The following is a 16,306-nucleotide window of genomic DNA, read 5'->3' as shown; positions in this document are numbered from 1 at the left end:
CTGTTTCTGAACTCCGGTCAGCTCAGGCTATAAGAGTAGAAGAGGACACATAGGATACAGTTAACAACATTGCAACTCTGTGTGTGTGGGCAGCAAAGTCCTACAATCACACTGGTCTATTAATCTTGGCGGAGGCAACAACTTGAGGTGGGCGTAGATCGAGAAACAAGACAAGGATGTCTAATTGGGCAGAAAATGATGGTAAATTGCAGCACTGCAGGAGGCCTTTACACTTACTGTCTGCATGCTGACGGCTGTGGCTGAGGCCTGCTGGTGAGGATGAACATTTATAGCAGAGTAGGGGAGGGAGAAGAAGGAGGCTACGGAAATCTGCCTACAAGGAAATGTTGCAAAAAAAAGGTAGAGGGGAGACATGAAACTGCACTGTGTCTCAAAGGCAAGAGAAGTCACTGATACAACCAGGTGATTCATACCCTCTTTGTTTCAGTGTACAGTCCAGGACACCGACAGTGAGGACTAGTTTTCATGTATCATTATTTAATGTGTGAAAATATCTGTCTAAAGGCCCGAACACACCAGCATTTCAAAGGGCATAATCAAGATAAATCAATGATCAGTGGATTCTCTTGTGGGGTTAAAGCAAATCTGTACAAATCTTTCATAGGCAGGCTTGCTAGGTCAGAGAGGTTTGAAGCCCTGCAAGAACTCTTATTGACTGATATAATGCAGGGTCTAAGAATAAAATGCCAGGGAGAGTAAACCATCCGGTACAGTAACAATAGGGAAAAAAGATTCGAGAGCACCAACCTTCAAAGACCTACGACTTCATGAGGATGGAGGAGTGAATTACTGATGCGACGGAGCCTTAACTACAGAAGGTAAGAAGCTGCTTACAGCTCAGTTATCCCACATCATTTGATCCACTTCTCAACTTGGTGCAGAGTCATGTATTCTTGGATAAGTCATGTTTAAATTACAGAATATGGTCATTTTAAAGTGAAAAGACGATGTATTAGCACCTGTCTAATATTGATATATAATGTCCATATATATAAATGTATAAAAGTTTATACATTTAATTCTTCATTTCTACTCGATCAAACCAAATCATTGATCGTTTTAAAGTAGAAGAAGAAATTTAACTGAAAACATAAAATAACAGAGACAAGTTATTCAAATCATTATGTCGTAAAGTCATGTCAAGACCAGAGTCTAACTTCCAAGCCCAAGTCGAGTCTCAAGTCATTCTTTTTCTTTCACTTGGCATGTCATCAATACAGTCAATTCAACTCATTGACTCTTCAGAGTTTGAAATCCCAATAATCAGAGATTGCTGTTGATATTTGATAGCCACAAGAATGTGTTGGTCTCTTAAAAGTGTAAGCCTTGCCTGGGAGTAGCTGTAGCCAAAGCTTCAGAAAGTTCCCTCAGAAACCTGTGGCTGATATCACAGATGGTACACTTTCTGCACTCAGTTTTTCTCCCTTTACTTTTTGCTCACTGAGTGGGCTGTGTGTGCTTTGCACTTTCAGTTTTGGTTCTCTTCCTCATAACTGACTATCACTCACTATCTGCCCAGGACCGATAACCGCAGAAGTTTTAACTTGCTAAATGTGTGGGATTAAAGTAATGCTAATGCTCGAAAGAAGCACCGGTGAATATAGCAGAGCTGACTGTGCACAATGAAGGAGGAAGACGAGAGGGAAAGAAGGGTTGAAGGATTAAGTCTTGTTTAATGGGATTCCTAACTCTCTTTCTCTCTGAGCACAAAGGCTTTCCAGAGACTTTGGCGGCTCCTCCATTTTTTTCCCCCTGGATTACCTCGGCTGTTGTAAGAGAAAATCGGCCCTGCTGGGCAGATTTACCCATTTCCACCTCAGATGGCTGTAACGTCAGGGAACCACGCGCCAGCTGCATGCATCAAAACAACACCGGTTGAATGAAGAGGAGGGGAAAGGGGTTCCTGAACGCTGCCAGTGTCTGGATTCTCACATCAAAGATGAAACCCAGACAGTTAAATAATAGGCTTTGGCAAGCGGCAGGCAGTGGATGTTAATTTGTACTGTAATGACTGTGAAGAGATGTGGAGGCGAGAGCAAGATGCACGGTGGGGAGCGCCAGCTGATCACTGGGAGTGCTCCAGGATTTCTTGGGGTGTGTGTGAGTGGATGCATAGTCAGTGTGTGCCTGAATGTGTACAGACTTTGACGAAATGGGTCAATATATTGACCTCTCTGGGCAAAAAAACTGTGTGGGAGGGATGGAAATAAACAAGTTTGCTCATTTAGTTTGGATCCCAGAAGTATTGCAGTGCATAAGACACACACACACACACACACGCGCACACACACGCACACACGCACACACACACACACACACACACACACACACACACACACACACACACACACACACACACACACACACACACACAGGTCTCACCTGTACATGAAGGGGGCCACAGTGGCAGTATTGGGATGGTTGTGCTGCTGCTGCTGAGGAAGCTGAACCACTCCATTCCCTCCAAGTGCTGCTCCTCCTCCTCCAACCCCTCCTCCAACCCCTCCACCACCTCCTCCCAGCATCCCACTGGACCCAGATAGGGCTGAGGTGCTGGTGGAGGAGGTCATGCTGGTCCTTTTGCCCTCTGGGCCCCCAATGGAGCGCTGTATGTAGAAACTCCCACCCTGCCCTCCTTTGGTCAGCTTGGCCCTCTCCACCTCTCCGCCCCGCATGTTGCCGCTGCTGTTTAGGGCGGCCTGGCTTTGGCTCTGCGACTGACTCTGAGACTTGGACGTTGTGGTGGAGGGAGCTTTAAGTCCTGACTTAGGGATGCCACTGGAAGCTGAGGAGACGCCATCTTTCTTTCCAGATGAAGGCTTCCCTCCCTTGGGGATGAGGCTGGCAATTTTGGATGTCTTCTTGGTGGGGTCAGCATATGACTCATGCTCCTCTTTGGGTGGAGAGCTGTCCTTAGAAGATTTCCCAGACTTGCTTTTGTCCTCCTTGACTTTGGACATGGATCTGCTGCCATTTGCAGAGGCTTTTGAAAATGAAGGCGAAGGGGAGGAAGAAGAGGACGTCTTCCCTGGTGTGGCCAGAGAAGATGCAGAGGACTTAGTAGGCATTTGTTTGGCTGTAGCACTGCTACTGCCACTAATGCACACTGACCCCATGGGCATCAATCCATCGTCACCGTACTCTGACAGGTCATCCTCTTCCTGCAGAGCCATCTCTGCCACAGATGGTGACGCTCGCGAAGCCGATCTAGGATTAATCAGGCGGAACTTCTCCAGCATGGACCTCTGGGGTCCACCGCCGCCGACTGACCCTACTTTTGATCCATCGCTTCCGTGTTGAAGAAGGCCTTCAGAGCCCTGGGGTGAATGTGTCGGGGAGGGTGAGTGTGTGGGGCTTGCCAGCATGGACGAAGTGGCACTGTGCTTGAGGTTCATGGACTTGCTGCGCCAGGACTTGCCGGCGGTGGGTGAGGGGATGGCAGAGGCCAGCTGCTGCCCGCTGAGGCTGGTGGGGACCGTCCCTCCAATACCGCTCCCATTCATCCCGCTGGGTGCTGGGATACCCCTCACCGATTCTGAACCAAAGAAGAAGAGAAACAGGAGATTATTAGTTCATAACTGCTTATTCTCATACTGCACTTTGTGGCAGCACTTCTATTCACCTTACATACATACATACATACCTACATACATAAATAAATAACCACAGCTATTCTGGTTGGTCAGCTTTCACAGGCCCGAGGAGGCACTGGTCACTATATTTCACATCAAGTCTGCTGGTAATATTGCATCCATCTATGCCATGGTGAATGTATAATTGTGACATCACAAACTTAAGTATCTCTTGGCGGCTCGTTTGAAGGCACAGTTTTTCTGATCATGTAAATCATCTAATACAAAACATTTGTTACATTTCTATTCTGGACTATAACGTTGACGTATTTTGGAAACATTCATATGGATCTTATTAAATCATGCATGTACAGTCACTTTAATACAGTAGCAGTATTCACTGTGGAGACTCGAACTGAACCCTTTGGAGCCTCAAGACTCAAGTTGTATTTGTGGCAAACTTTTAAGTTTTTTCATTATTTCACATGAGAAATATTTTCTGAGTACTCCACAGTCGTCTTCTGTGGTTTTACACACATTCAGCTCAAAAGTTAAACAAAAAAGGGAAATATTTCTATATTTTGATATTCCCAATCGGCAGAATATCAACAGCAGGTTGGGTTAAAAGAAAATATTTCACTGTTACTATCACACTGGTGTCTCAAAGCAGTTTGAATTCAAGCACGCTGTAACTTCCTGTTCAAACTTCCAACTCCTTACACTTACACTTCTATGGTGGCTTGTCACAGCACGTTTGCAGGTGGATGACAGTGGTTATAAGGGACAGGCTACAATGTAGCCGTGATGACAACAAAAGAGGTCACAGAAGCCATGTTAACATGGAAGAAAAGAAAATCAACAACTCATAGATTCACTGGTCATTATCATCCTTTGATGATCAATAATTTATAAGCAATTTAATTTATAATAATAAGCATTTTCGTGAGGGAAATTTCACTGCACCTACCTACTTTTTAACTTTGATTTTCTGCCTTTCCTAGGATCATTGTGGGATTATACTGAATTCACTCATGCCATACATGTATGTAGTGAGTGTAGTAGAAAGAAGAAAGTGAGCTTTTCCACTTAAAAAAAAGAGCACTGCAGCCTCAAGTCAGAAAATGTCTTCCATATTGAGGTTGCAGCGGGTGTAGAAATTGGTGTCTGCCTCTGATCCCAGGATTTCTCTCGCTATGATCGTTCAACACTGGTGAAAAATGGCAGCGCGAGAAGAAAGACCTTGCTCTCTCAGGAGCTCACATCAAAACCAAAATCGCTGACACATTTCCTGCTATCAAACTCAAAGCTGCTGGAAATATCTGGTCACCATGTCATCTACGTTTAGACATATATCCACATGAAGAAGAACTTTTGCAAGGTACACTGCAAAGCGTAGATTTTAAGTTGGACTTGCCATTAAAAGGTTTATGACCTGTAGTAGGGGTAGGCTATCTGGCCAAAATAATCACAGTCTATTTAATGTAGCCTTAATGCATGATCTAAATTTAAATCTAAATCTATTTTTTTTTCTAAATTTGAAATGGCATATAGAACAGAGCCAGTCTCTATATCTTATGAATTTGCACCATTAAAACACAATATTGCACTTAAGATAATAGTTTCTTGGCACAAGCTCCCCATCACCATCCACCACGCTGTCAGCGATATCTCATGTTGTGTTATCTCAAATACATCAATGTAGGAGCAGCTACATGTAGTAGTAACACGTTATTCATCCAAAGCCATGGAGTTCACTACATCACTGTACTGGTATATTCACATGGGTCGGAGTTGCTAGTTAATGAGGCTTAATGAGGCAGGAATAAGAGATCATAAATAACAGAATGCAGTAATTCCTTACGTATGAGAAGCTGGAACAAACAATGTTTTTGACATTTTTGCTAAAAAAAACAAAAACAACAAAAAACAAAAAACAAGGACCTTAAAAATAGTTTTCTGATAAAGATTTAAGATTTACAAAATTACAAAAACATTTTACCAACAATCACACAATCAGTGTCACATAATGTGATAAAAAGTCAAAGGCTGTTCAGGTATTAATTAGACAATCAATTCTTGAAATGAATGATGTAATATATATATGTCTAGATGTTTATTATATATTATCACATTCTTTCAAGCTTTCTAGATTTCAACTGCTTATCACATTCACTGGCATTTATTCCATTACAGGCCTGAATGCTGAGCTATGATGCATGACAAAGCTGTTTACTTGTAGCAGATTTTCTGTGAAATGGTGTTAGGAAAATATGACATGCTGAGCCAAGCCTCACACACATACACACAGAGCACATAAACATCCATCATGCGTGCAAAATAAATGTTTTAGGGTCCGCCACTGAGCAGTGACCTTTATACACACACCCCACTTTTCCTGGCTGGCTGGTACTCTGGCCATCAGGACTTCTCCTCTCCTCTCTCTTAGACACACACATAAACACACGGAAGATCCTCAACCTGACAGATGAGTATAGTGCTTGAGTAAGACAGACACAACAGAGGACAGGGAGGAACAGACGGATAGAAATGCATCTTCAGGATGTGAGTTATGAGAGGGGAAGGGAGGCAGATAAATAGAGAGGGGAAAAAAAAGGAAAAGCAGAATCAGAGATGGAGCGGGAATAAAGTGGAGAAGGCGACGGAGTGACAGCATGAAGTTATGCACCATTAGACTGAGTGTCTGTCTGGCTGTCAGTCAGCACAGTGAGCAGGGTTCAGCTGGCTGTGAGTCACCTCCAGTCTGCAGTTTAAAGCCCCTTCAGGCAGGGGGAAGGGGAGGGGTTTGGCTTCAGCTGTGGCTGGGGTCGAGAGACTTTAGCCGGCTTACGCTTCTGACAACATTCTCTAAAACCTTAAAACATGCCTCAAAAACGCCTCAGTGCACTGTGTCACATCCAAAGTGAAAAGTGCAATCTGTCAGAATATAACAGAGACGTTTTTGTACATTGTGGTGTATAAAATGGAATCCAGCACCCACTGTGTAGAAATGGTCAGGGTATTTTATTTACTTCCACACGTCTTCATTCGAGACAGGATATTGCCATTCTTTATTTCTTCACCATTAACACAGCACTCATTAGGACTGCAAGAGAGAAAATCAGCGCTATTTCTGTGAAACTTCTGGTCCTCATGTTTTTTATGACTGCATTTTATGACTGTGGCCAATCAACAGGCGTAAAACTACTGCTGCTAACGCTGATGGCATCGTGAATATCCTGCTGAAATCATTTCAGGACACAATCCAACAAAACCAGCTGGCTACTAAAGTATATCGATCATCAGTTTTGCCAACAAAGCATCATTACGTCAACTGGCTGAAAAACACTGAACATATACAACATCTATGGCTGAAGCATTAATGATACAGGCCATTGACATATATCATAAGATTTACATACTGCTCCTCGGCTGTTGCTAGTTATCTGGACGCTCTTCGTGGGTCCTGTATTTAAAGTTAGGGTTGGTAAGTTACAAGCCCTTTTTGTTACATGTGTAAAATGGGGAAGTTGGATTAGTTTAGTGGTGATGATGGTGTGCTGCACTCACAGTATTCAGCTACTGAGTCAGTTGTTAGCTAACTCAGTAGCACTAAGTATATACATCCTGAGCCGAAAAAGCAAGTGGGAGGCAGTGGTAGTGACAAGACCGCTGTTCAGCTGCTAACTGAGTACAACAAAGCACACAGCCCCTGACCCCATAAAAGAGTCGCTGAAGCAATAACACACTCCTTTAGCGGCTAACGTTAACCCAATGCACACACCAGCAGTAAGGAACAACTGTCATGCCACGTAACCCCTTTGGACAGGCGTACAGTTAGGACAACTATTTTGCTTTTCTTTATATGGAGTTTATTTATGTATTTCAGAGACTGGAGAAGAAGAGAGCTTGTTCGAATGAAGCAAACTAGCTGCTAGTACATCTCCCAGCTGTCTAGTGAGATATACTAGGCAGTTTGGTAATCAGGCAGTGTGTGTTTGTGTGTTTTGGAGGAGTGGCTATTAAGGGAGAGGGTTTTTGGATTGATACTTTCATGAAGCTTTTCTACAGCCTCCCCCACCCCTATGCCATAAAAACTGTAGCCAATGAAACTTCTCATCTTTCTTTATTTCTGAAGACTGTGTATGTATATGCACCACATGGACCTGTAAGTGTAAATCTGATTGCACGCGCATGTGAGGACATGTGAACTTGTGTGTTTACATCTAGTCATGTACATGATATAATATCCAAGCATGCAAAAAAGTATGCACACATCTCCTCTGAATGTGAGGGTTGTGTGAAAGTGTGTTCGTGCAACAACACAACACCCCCCAGCTTACATATAAATACTTTTTCTGCATATTTAAAAGGGCAGTGGACTAGCAGACAATCCTTTTCCTGTGATGAGTTAGCAGGTTAAAAGCTGAGATGAGTCTCAGATAAGCAGAGGTTAGTCTTCATCAACAAACCCTCCAGCAGACAGACTCGCAAATCAGCTGGGTTACAGAAACGCCACCCTATTTTGTTAGTCTAGACAGCCATTACACCAATGTGAGAGAGCATCTGTTCTTGTGTTTATGTGTTCGCATGTGTGTCCTCTGTATCACCCTTCATCTTTTGAGATAGTGCAGCAGCCCCCGAGGCAGTTTATGAATGTGAATGAAAGAGGTTACAAGCATTTGTGTAACTCTGCGTATGTGTGTGTCCAGTCAATTAACCCCTCTCTTAAGATCCCCCCCGTCCACCCCGCTCCTCCCTCCTCATCCCAGAGGCTGTTTTGTAGTGCCACCACACTTTTCACCGAGCAGTGACTTGCCGTTGCCACGGCAACAGACTCTTCCTTGCTTTTCTTTTTTTTTTTTTGCCTCACCGGCCGAGGAATGAAATGTCACTTCTTCTGGGCGGTGGTGGACCCTCCGCTAACAAGTATCTATGTGCTGTTTACATACACATACAGGTCCATGAGCATACGTATGATGCCAACAGGCTTTTCTTTGCCTCTTTCAAACTTTGCAGCTCTTGTTTTTTAAGGATTTTGAGACACAACTCCCAACTTTAGCTGCTCTCCCCAATTACATCACTGTCAGAATCTGGTTTCAGAGTTTCCTTGTAATTGTCATCCTACAAGCAAGGGAGCAATCAACAACTTTCTTTTGTCCATTCTTACGTACAACTAATACAACCTGCCCTTTCGTGCTTCAATTTAGTTGCCTAATTAGGTAGTTGCATGGCAACAAGACTGATGCAACGCTCCATGTGCCCTTTGTGCTCATGTTCTATTTGGTCATAGATTCACTATGTGTGAGCAGAGAAACAAAAAAAACACTCTAAAGGCGTCGTTTCATACATGCCTGTTTGTACAAAAAAAAAAAAAAAAACTGTTGGAACTTGCAAGAGACTAACTAATTTCTCTCTAACTAATCATTCTGAAGTGAATACTGATTGCGCAGTGTGATGGCTGTTGGAAAATGACACCATCTGCTTGAAGATTGACTATAAACCTCACATTCACTATGCTTTCCATCTACCACCAGGCTGGATTCTTTTCTCTGAAAAACAAAACTTGAATGTGGATTTTCTGTGAAAACTGTCCACTGCAAAAGAAAAATCACCCCTGCTGATGGAGGAGGCAAAGAGGGCGAAGAGGGAGAGTGATAGAAACTGAGGTAAAACCAGAGCGAACAAGCATTCACTTGATGGAGAGCGCTCCGGTGCTGTGTCAAAGTCTGTTCCCCTGTTGATGTGTTTCCTCCTAACACCATGACTTCAGATGCTTAAAAACTAGCATGCTTTCCTCTAAATCAGTAAGTTACAACACCTGCCTACTTATTAATGCCACCAGGTGTTAAAGCCAAAAGATGAAAGGAAGAGTAAGAGAATGTGTTGCCTGACAGGGCTATGTGAAACTTGGAGAAGAAGACAAAGAAGAAAAACTTGTGAGGGTGTATTAAATGGCTTGTGGCACACACTTCCTGTATCCATTTCTGTCTTCTGCTCTCTCTGCTACCTGCTTTTGCCCAGAAGGTTCTGTCTGCATTGCTGACATTTCCCCACAATTGATTTTCTTTCTCCTTTTACTTTAGACCAAAACACTGTTTCATCTCTCCTGCAGCGAGGCACCAACGCCTGTTGTTTTATCTCCAAAAAAAGTCAAAGTTTGTCTTTTGGCAGGACTCAGCTGCACAGTGTGAAAGGTCCAAAATGAAGAATCCTCCCTTTTTTAAAAAAAAGCAATTTTCCCCCGAACAATAAAAAGAAACTGATGCATTGAATCCTTTATGATGAGGTTTGCTCACGGACAAACCTCCACAAGTGATTGATTTCTAAGCTAAAGTAAAAGACTGAAACCGGTTTCTTAATAATTTCTGCTTCCTGTTGCTCTCTTTTCAGCTACAAACACTTGATCACACACCCCCTGTCCACACTCTCGTTTCCATCATAACTCCCTCTGCCTTTAGGATTTAAAGGAAGACAGAAAGACCAATTCAAAAAGGAAGTTTGCTTTCACCGCGGCCTGATGCCCCTCACTGCATCTCTCACCTCCACACTTCCACACCTCCATCACCTCCTACTGATCTTCTCAAACCCTGTAGACTAAATCCTGCGGTGTTTGTCCTCCGTGATCGGATATTGCTTAAGATTAAATGCAATTTCTTGTTAGTTTTAAAACATTTTATGATTGCATATACTGTGAGCCAAAGCAAACGGTTGTCATTATAATGTCATAAACTCCCCAGGAATGGCTTCAATTATTAAAATGACTGTGAGCAACGGGATAGGTTTTAATTATAACGATCTATGAGCCAATAAGTCATGATGAATCTCCCGAGCGAGCCAAAGGCAATTCTTAAAGCCAACAGCAGCAGATACGTAATTCAAATATTGCGTGCTGATACATTTACTCTTCACAACAGGAAGAAACTAAAAACAACTATTTATTTGTGAATAATCAGTTTTGCATTGAATGAAATGCTGCACGCTCCAACTCAGCTGTTGTGAGAGCCTTCTCTCAAACAGAATCACTCTCATTAGCTTCATCATGCTCGACAGAGCAGCAGCCTGAATTTGCCCCTTCGGTCATCTCTCGAATGGCTCTCTCCACAGTGTGAAAATTTGTCTGCGCCTCCGCTTAATGGCATCTATTATAACTCACTTGGAATAAAGAACTGGGGATGATTCAGCAGACTGGTGCAGACTGGTAAAGCAAGCGACTGGACTCCTCTGCAGCCCTTGGCCTGTCAGTCTGAGTCGGTGGTGCCACCAAGTGGTTGGATGGAGAATTTAAAGTGGGTGCCCCTACCTACCATCAACTCCATCATCATCATCACAAACCTAACTTCTGACAGCGCTTCAGTGTGTCTTGCAGTATTAAAGACAATAATATGATATTCGTACCTCTGTCGTTGCCACTGGCATACTGAAGAGGCTTGCTCTTGTCGATGCTGTTGAAGCTCTGGCTGCGACGGTTCAGGTTGGATGAGCCCGGGCTCCTGGAGGCCCCGCTGCCTGCAGCAGGTACTCTAGAGGGGCCTGGTAACCTGTAGGGACGGGTGCAGAAGAGATGGTTTGGACATTGAGATACAATATTGGAGGTTTATCTTTACAGAAAAAGAAAAAAAAAAAGATTTGAGCTGAAGCTCCTCTGGGGGCAAAAACATCTACAGTCAAGTTAAAGGTCAGTGTGACACCATCATTTCTGACCAGGAAATGAAAATGCTCATAAGTACATTCAAAGTGCTGTTGCTCGCTGTGATTGTTCCTTTTTCTCCATACTATCTATGAAGAGATCCCTTCCGAAAGTGACTTCAGTGAAAGTGATGCGGACAAAACTACAGGCCCACTTCATTAAAAATGTATACTTACTGCACTATACTGCACTACACAGCACTAGGGTTTACAAAACATTTGAGTACTTTGTGCTCCATTCACAGAAAAAAACACAAGCAATTTCACTCCATCATTAAATGTTTATTTTCGTGACTTGATGTTTTATCCAACAGTTTGTATAGTTAATTTTTTGTTTGTTTGTGTGTGTTTAGCTGAGAGAACTGTATTGTCTATATCATACTGCTGGGGCATCAGTTCTATGTGGATCCCTTGAATTACAAGTACTCCTCTCTTTGCAGCCAATGTGCATAAAACTATAGCAACCAATGCCTCTTTAACTGTTGGTGGCTGTGGGTGTTGTTTTAAGAGAAACTGAATTGAACATGAATTTGAGCCCTGGATTGTGTAGGAGTGAATACGTTTCACTATCGACTCAAAAAGACAGACAAAAGACCCTCAGACAGGCCTTTAGTTGTGCTGTACAGACTCTATACAGTACAGGCAGGACTGACCCGGGGCTCAGTATGTGTTAACGTGCAAGATGAAGAGATCAAGTCTGTGCTGCAAGACTGAGCGTGTGTTCCTGTGTGGGTTGAGGAAGATGGAAGAAAGAAGGAATTGAATGTTGAGTTTTGGTGGAACTACGTGACAGAATTTAAAAAGACACATATGTTTGCTTCACGACAGGATGATTGAGATCTGTCAGCACAAATTCATATGGGAAAAAACAAAGTAGAAGTACACGAAAAAATAGACATTTGAGGCCAATGATATGTGGTCACTATTCACTCCTTTACCTCTACTGACGCTGCATAGAGACCCAGGACTGACGCGCACACTGAGGAGGTTTTCAGTCAGTCTCTCTACTCGCTCACACACACACACACACACACACACGCACACTTTACACATAATCTTTTTCTCTTGACAGAGTCAAAGCTGCCAGTGTCAAATGTTGATTTGCCATGCTGCAGCTGGAGGATTTGTACGACTCCCTTGAGGGCGCTACATGAATTATCTCATCAAAAACCTGTTGTTATTGTAAAATAACTTTACATGCATTTTGCCAGATGCTTCCACCCAGATGTTTGTTGGTAAGTTATTTTAAAAAACAGATTTGGCATCTGGTTTGGGGATGACAGGATTTATGACAGCTTAGATCTATTTTCCACCATTAATCACTATGGTTATGGTTTGATGTGATTTTTATGAACTGGATCCAAAACCACATTTTACATTACAGTCCATGGTTCATACCTGGCCTCCCCTTCCCTCCAAAACTCTTAAGATTACTTCCAAAATGCATGTCCCATCAAGGGATAAGAAAGACAAGAAAACAGCGCAGAAACATCCCACGTCTCAGAGCTGAAACATTGTTGGAAAAAAAAAAGAAGGTGGGATTAAAGGTAGGTAATACAGAAAAAAATACATATTGAGTGAAGGCCTTTCTCGCATCAGAGGACCGTGGGTGGTTACATTCACAGCCCGGTCTGTATCAATATTAGGAGGGAGGGAAAAAACCTTGAAGGGATTTTAACAACTTTGTGTCTTTCTGTCTCCCGGCCTGAAAGCTGTCGTGACGTCCTCTAACAAAGATAATTGATTCGCTACGCTGAATATGTCACCCGGTCTGTATTGCAGATGGAGCCGAGATGTCGGGGAGGAAAGTTTTTTTTGAAGGGTGAAATCCTGAAGTGGTCAAAAGCCCCAGCGGGGGAAAATAAAGAAAAAAAGAAAACAGATTTCACATGTTCCATTTTGTCTTAAAGGGCTTTACTTAATAAAACCAGACAAATTGTCGATGTGGAGCATGGATAGAAAACTTCTGTATTTTTCAGAAATATCTCTAACTGCAGTGCATTACTTTAGCAAATAGAAGTAGCTGTGATGAACTTCATCTCAAATAAATTCTTTTCTCTAACAGTCAGTACAACCTGCCTTTTCATCTACTGTCAAACATACCACATGAACATGTCAGGTCACCTTTATTCTGAAACACTGATTCTGTATGTGAGGGGGCATCAAAGTATCAGCCACCGGTAGGACAACCTGCACCAGATCGAGACAAGACAAGTCCATGATCAAATCAATAAAGGTAGTGTTTGGGAGTCTTTCATTTCCCCCTTTCCTTTGAACACATTAAGGTCAGCATAGTAGAATTATAAGATGAAGAGTCTACATAAAACATTAAATGCTGTCTCAGTTAAATGCTTTACATGGATGCTATTTCACAACTTATTGATCCTTATTATTAAAGGTACATCAGAGGTGCAATATGTAAGAATTTTATATTAAGTCTTTCAAAGATGTATTTAAAATGATCAAACAAATGTGACGACACTACAGTGTAGATACCACTAATACCACTTTGTACTTCAAGAGGTCTGACTGTAAAGTTCATGCAGAGATGGTTAACAGGACTGCTAGCTGCATGGCCAACAAGTTAATTGATGTTACAGTTAGCAACAGTTATCATTATTGGAAACTTGTCACTGGCAAAACCACTGTTTTCCTGTAGTACACTGCATCTAGATTGCGTCTGCAGAGTAGTATTGCTTTTTTCATCAATTCCATATGATGGCAGGTTAGCACGCAGCCTTGGTCCACAGGCATACCACATTGTTTCACATAAAACACACTTTTTCAAGATGTCTGGAAGCAGCCACACCTATAGCGATCAGTCTCCGCGTGATTGGGGGCCTGTGGTTGTAGGCTGTCTATTTGCTTGGGGTATGAATTTGCCAATTCTTACATACTGCACCATTCAGTATCATTTTTTGGAAACTGTTGTTCACATAAAGACTTAATTCATATAGGATAGTGCCTTATGTTCACATATGACAATGGTAAATAAAAGAGAAGTATCACCTTGCCATACTCATGCTCTAGGTTCATCTTTCTCAAACACTAAAACAGCTCTTTGCAGAGGAAGGCAGCTCCACGAACTGATATCAGCAAGGAAAATTATGCTTTAAGCTGCAGGGCTCATCAAAATAACCATCCGCTGCATTTTCTGATGAAACAAGAAACACAGAAAGCGTGCAATAACAATATTCAGCACTACTGCAGCAGAGGGACCCGAATGGTACTGTGTATAATTGCAGAACTTCAAGCTTGCGCTGGGTGCCTCCCCTGAAAAATAGAACAAGGCTCAGCGATTAAGCAACCTGCACAGCATGTAGTCAGAGCAGAACTGCCTAATAAGTCAGCCCATATGCTGAACCATGCAGACATTGTTTTATATAGACAATTGTGCATAATAAAATGTGCTAAAGTGCAAAAAAACACTGACATCGAGAAGCGGTAAATGTGCCAGTGCTGACAATCAGTTTCTCTGAGCGTTTTAGATCCTAAAACATCCGACGGTACATCTACAGTAGCAACACCAGCAGACTGTTTAGAGATACTGATCTAGTTCTGAGAGCAAAGACTTGGTGCTCTGCCTGAGTGATCGCACTGAGCTGCAGCCAGAGGTGGTCCTCAGCCTAAAGCAGAGGCTGCCATTCACTGGGCTGAAACAGATGGGCGAGTAAATGCGTAATAAAGGGAGAGAAAGATAGAGAGCATAGAAATGACGGGGGGGGAAGAAACAATGCTGAATTTTAATGTACAAATGACATACCTCACAAGCATAGAGAGGCAAAAGCATCCAGAAACACACACACATGCAGAGAGCTATAGGGCCCTTGGCTCTCACAGGTGTAATCAACAAGGAAAGAAACAAAAGAGACCACACACTTAAAAGAAAAAAAGGAAAAAAACTAAGAAGAAATGAAAAAGAACAAAGGAAGAATTAAGAGAGTGGGAGTGAAAAGGAAATAGATGCAGATAGTCAGAGAGAAAACACTGTAGCGGCAAAGCCAGACGAGGGAAAATGAGAGATAAACAGAGAGGAAAATGAGGGTGAGATTGGGGCAATTCAGATGGAAAAACAGAGGCAGTCCCTTTTATCATGAGATTCTTTCATCTTCCAAAACACATGTTTGATAACGCATCAGCAAAATGGAGCTTCGGAGGGAGCTGTGAAGTGTATTCTGGACAGTCGTTTTGCTTTGGGACAGACCTGGGGAAGTGTCTTTGAAACGGAGGATCTCCCGGCTGACAGTGAAGAAGAAAACTGCTGGACGGCCACATTATTCACCCTGTCAGTCACCAGCCACACACAATAGTTCTGTTCCTGCAGAGGACAGAGTGCCTCATATTCATTCCCTCCTGCCAAACGGTTCCCCAGTGACCCTTTGCTGTATTATGACAATTTCTATATCAACATCCTCAGTCTGCCCAAATGCAGGTTATTTGGACCAGCTGGTCTGGCATTCACACAACCTTCAGGGCAAAAGTCGGAGCTGCCTCAGGCTCATTAAAATGGAAGAAACAGACCACAAGGTAGCAGGTGGCTAACAAGGTGTCAAACATCACCCCCTGCTGCAAAGATGATGAACTTTAAGGGCCGCATCAGTACTGCAGCCCATTTAGGACAATAAAGAGATATATATTTCACATTAAATGTTGACAGAAATTAATCCAGGCTTGTTGTTTACTGTGATAGATCACACCATTTAAGCAAGGGTCAAGAGTGTGCTCACTGAGTGTGTATAAAAATCTGGGACAAACATGGCCAAACAACTAATCTAATCTAGTGCAGAGCATCTATTCAGAAATGGTGAGCAACAATGTAATAATACAGAGCACAGACCATTTGTAGTACAGGAGCTTAAACTTGCAAACACACCAGTATTGTCTTTTAAAAGGCATAATGTAGCCCAACAGTACACACAAATGTTCAAGTAGAGGTGACCCCAGGGAATGGTAAAATCACTTAACCCTGGTAGAGCTGGAGTGTGTTCACACCAGCCTGGCTTATTAAAACTATAAAACTGTTAGTC

The 16,306-nt window shown here is 42.7% G+C and overlaps 1 protein-coding gene across 12 annotated transcripts in view; it reads right to left on the bottom strand.

Moving 5' to 3' along the window:
• The window catches only part of nav3 (neuron navigator 3), a 332,201-nt gene that overhangs the window by 84,004 nt on the left and 231,891 nt on the right, over window positions 1–16,306 (bottom strand). For 11 of the 12 annotated variants that reach the window (XM_037121190.1, XM_037121191.1, XM_037121185.1 and 8 more), the window contains 2 exons: window positions 10,989–11,131; window positions 2,404–3,556 (listed from right to left, as the gene is read on the bottom strand). In XM_037121190.1, coding sequence (XP_036977085.1) covers window positions 2,404–3,556; window positions 10,989–11,131 — 1,296 coding nt within the window. Of the gene's footprint in view, window positions 1–2,403; window positions 3,557–5,978; window positions 6,028–10,988; window positions 11,132–16,306 lie in introns of those variants that run through there. The other variant, XM_037121196.1, reaches the window with a different exon arrangement.

Source organism: Acanthopagrus latus, chromosome 14, assembly GCF_904848185.1.
Source record: "Acanthopagrus latus isolate v.2019 chromosome 14, fAcaLat1.1, whole genome shotgun sequence".
Lineage (NCBI taxonomy): Eukaryota > Metazoa > Chordata > Actinopteri > Spariformes > Sparidae > Acanthopagrus > Acanthopagrus latus.
Note: the sequence above shows the minus strand (reverse complement) of the source record. Positions and strands in the feature narration are given on the sequence as shown.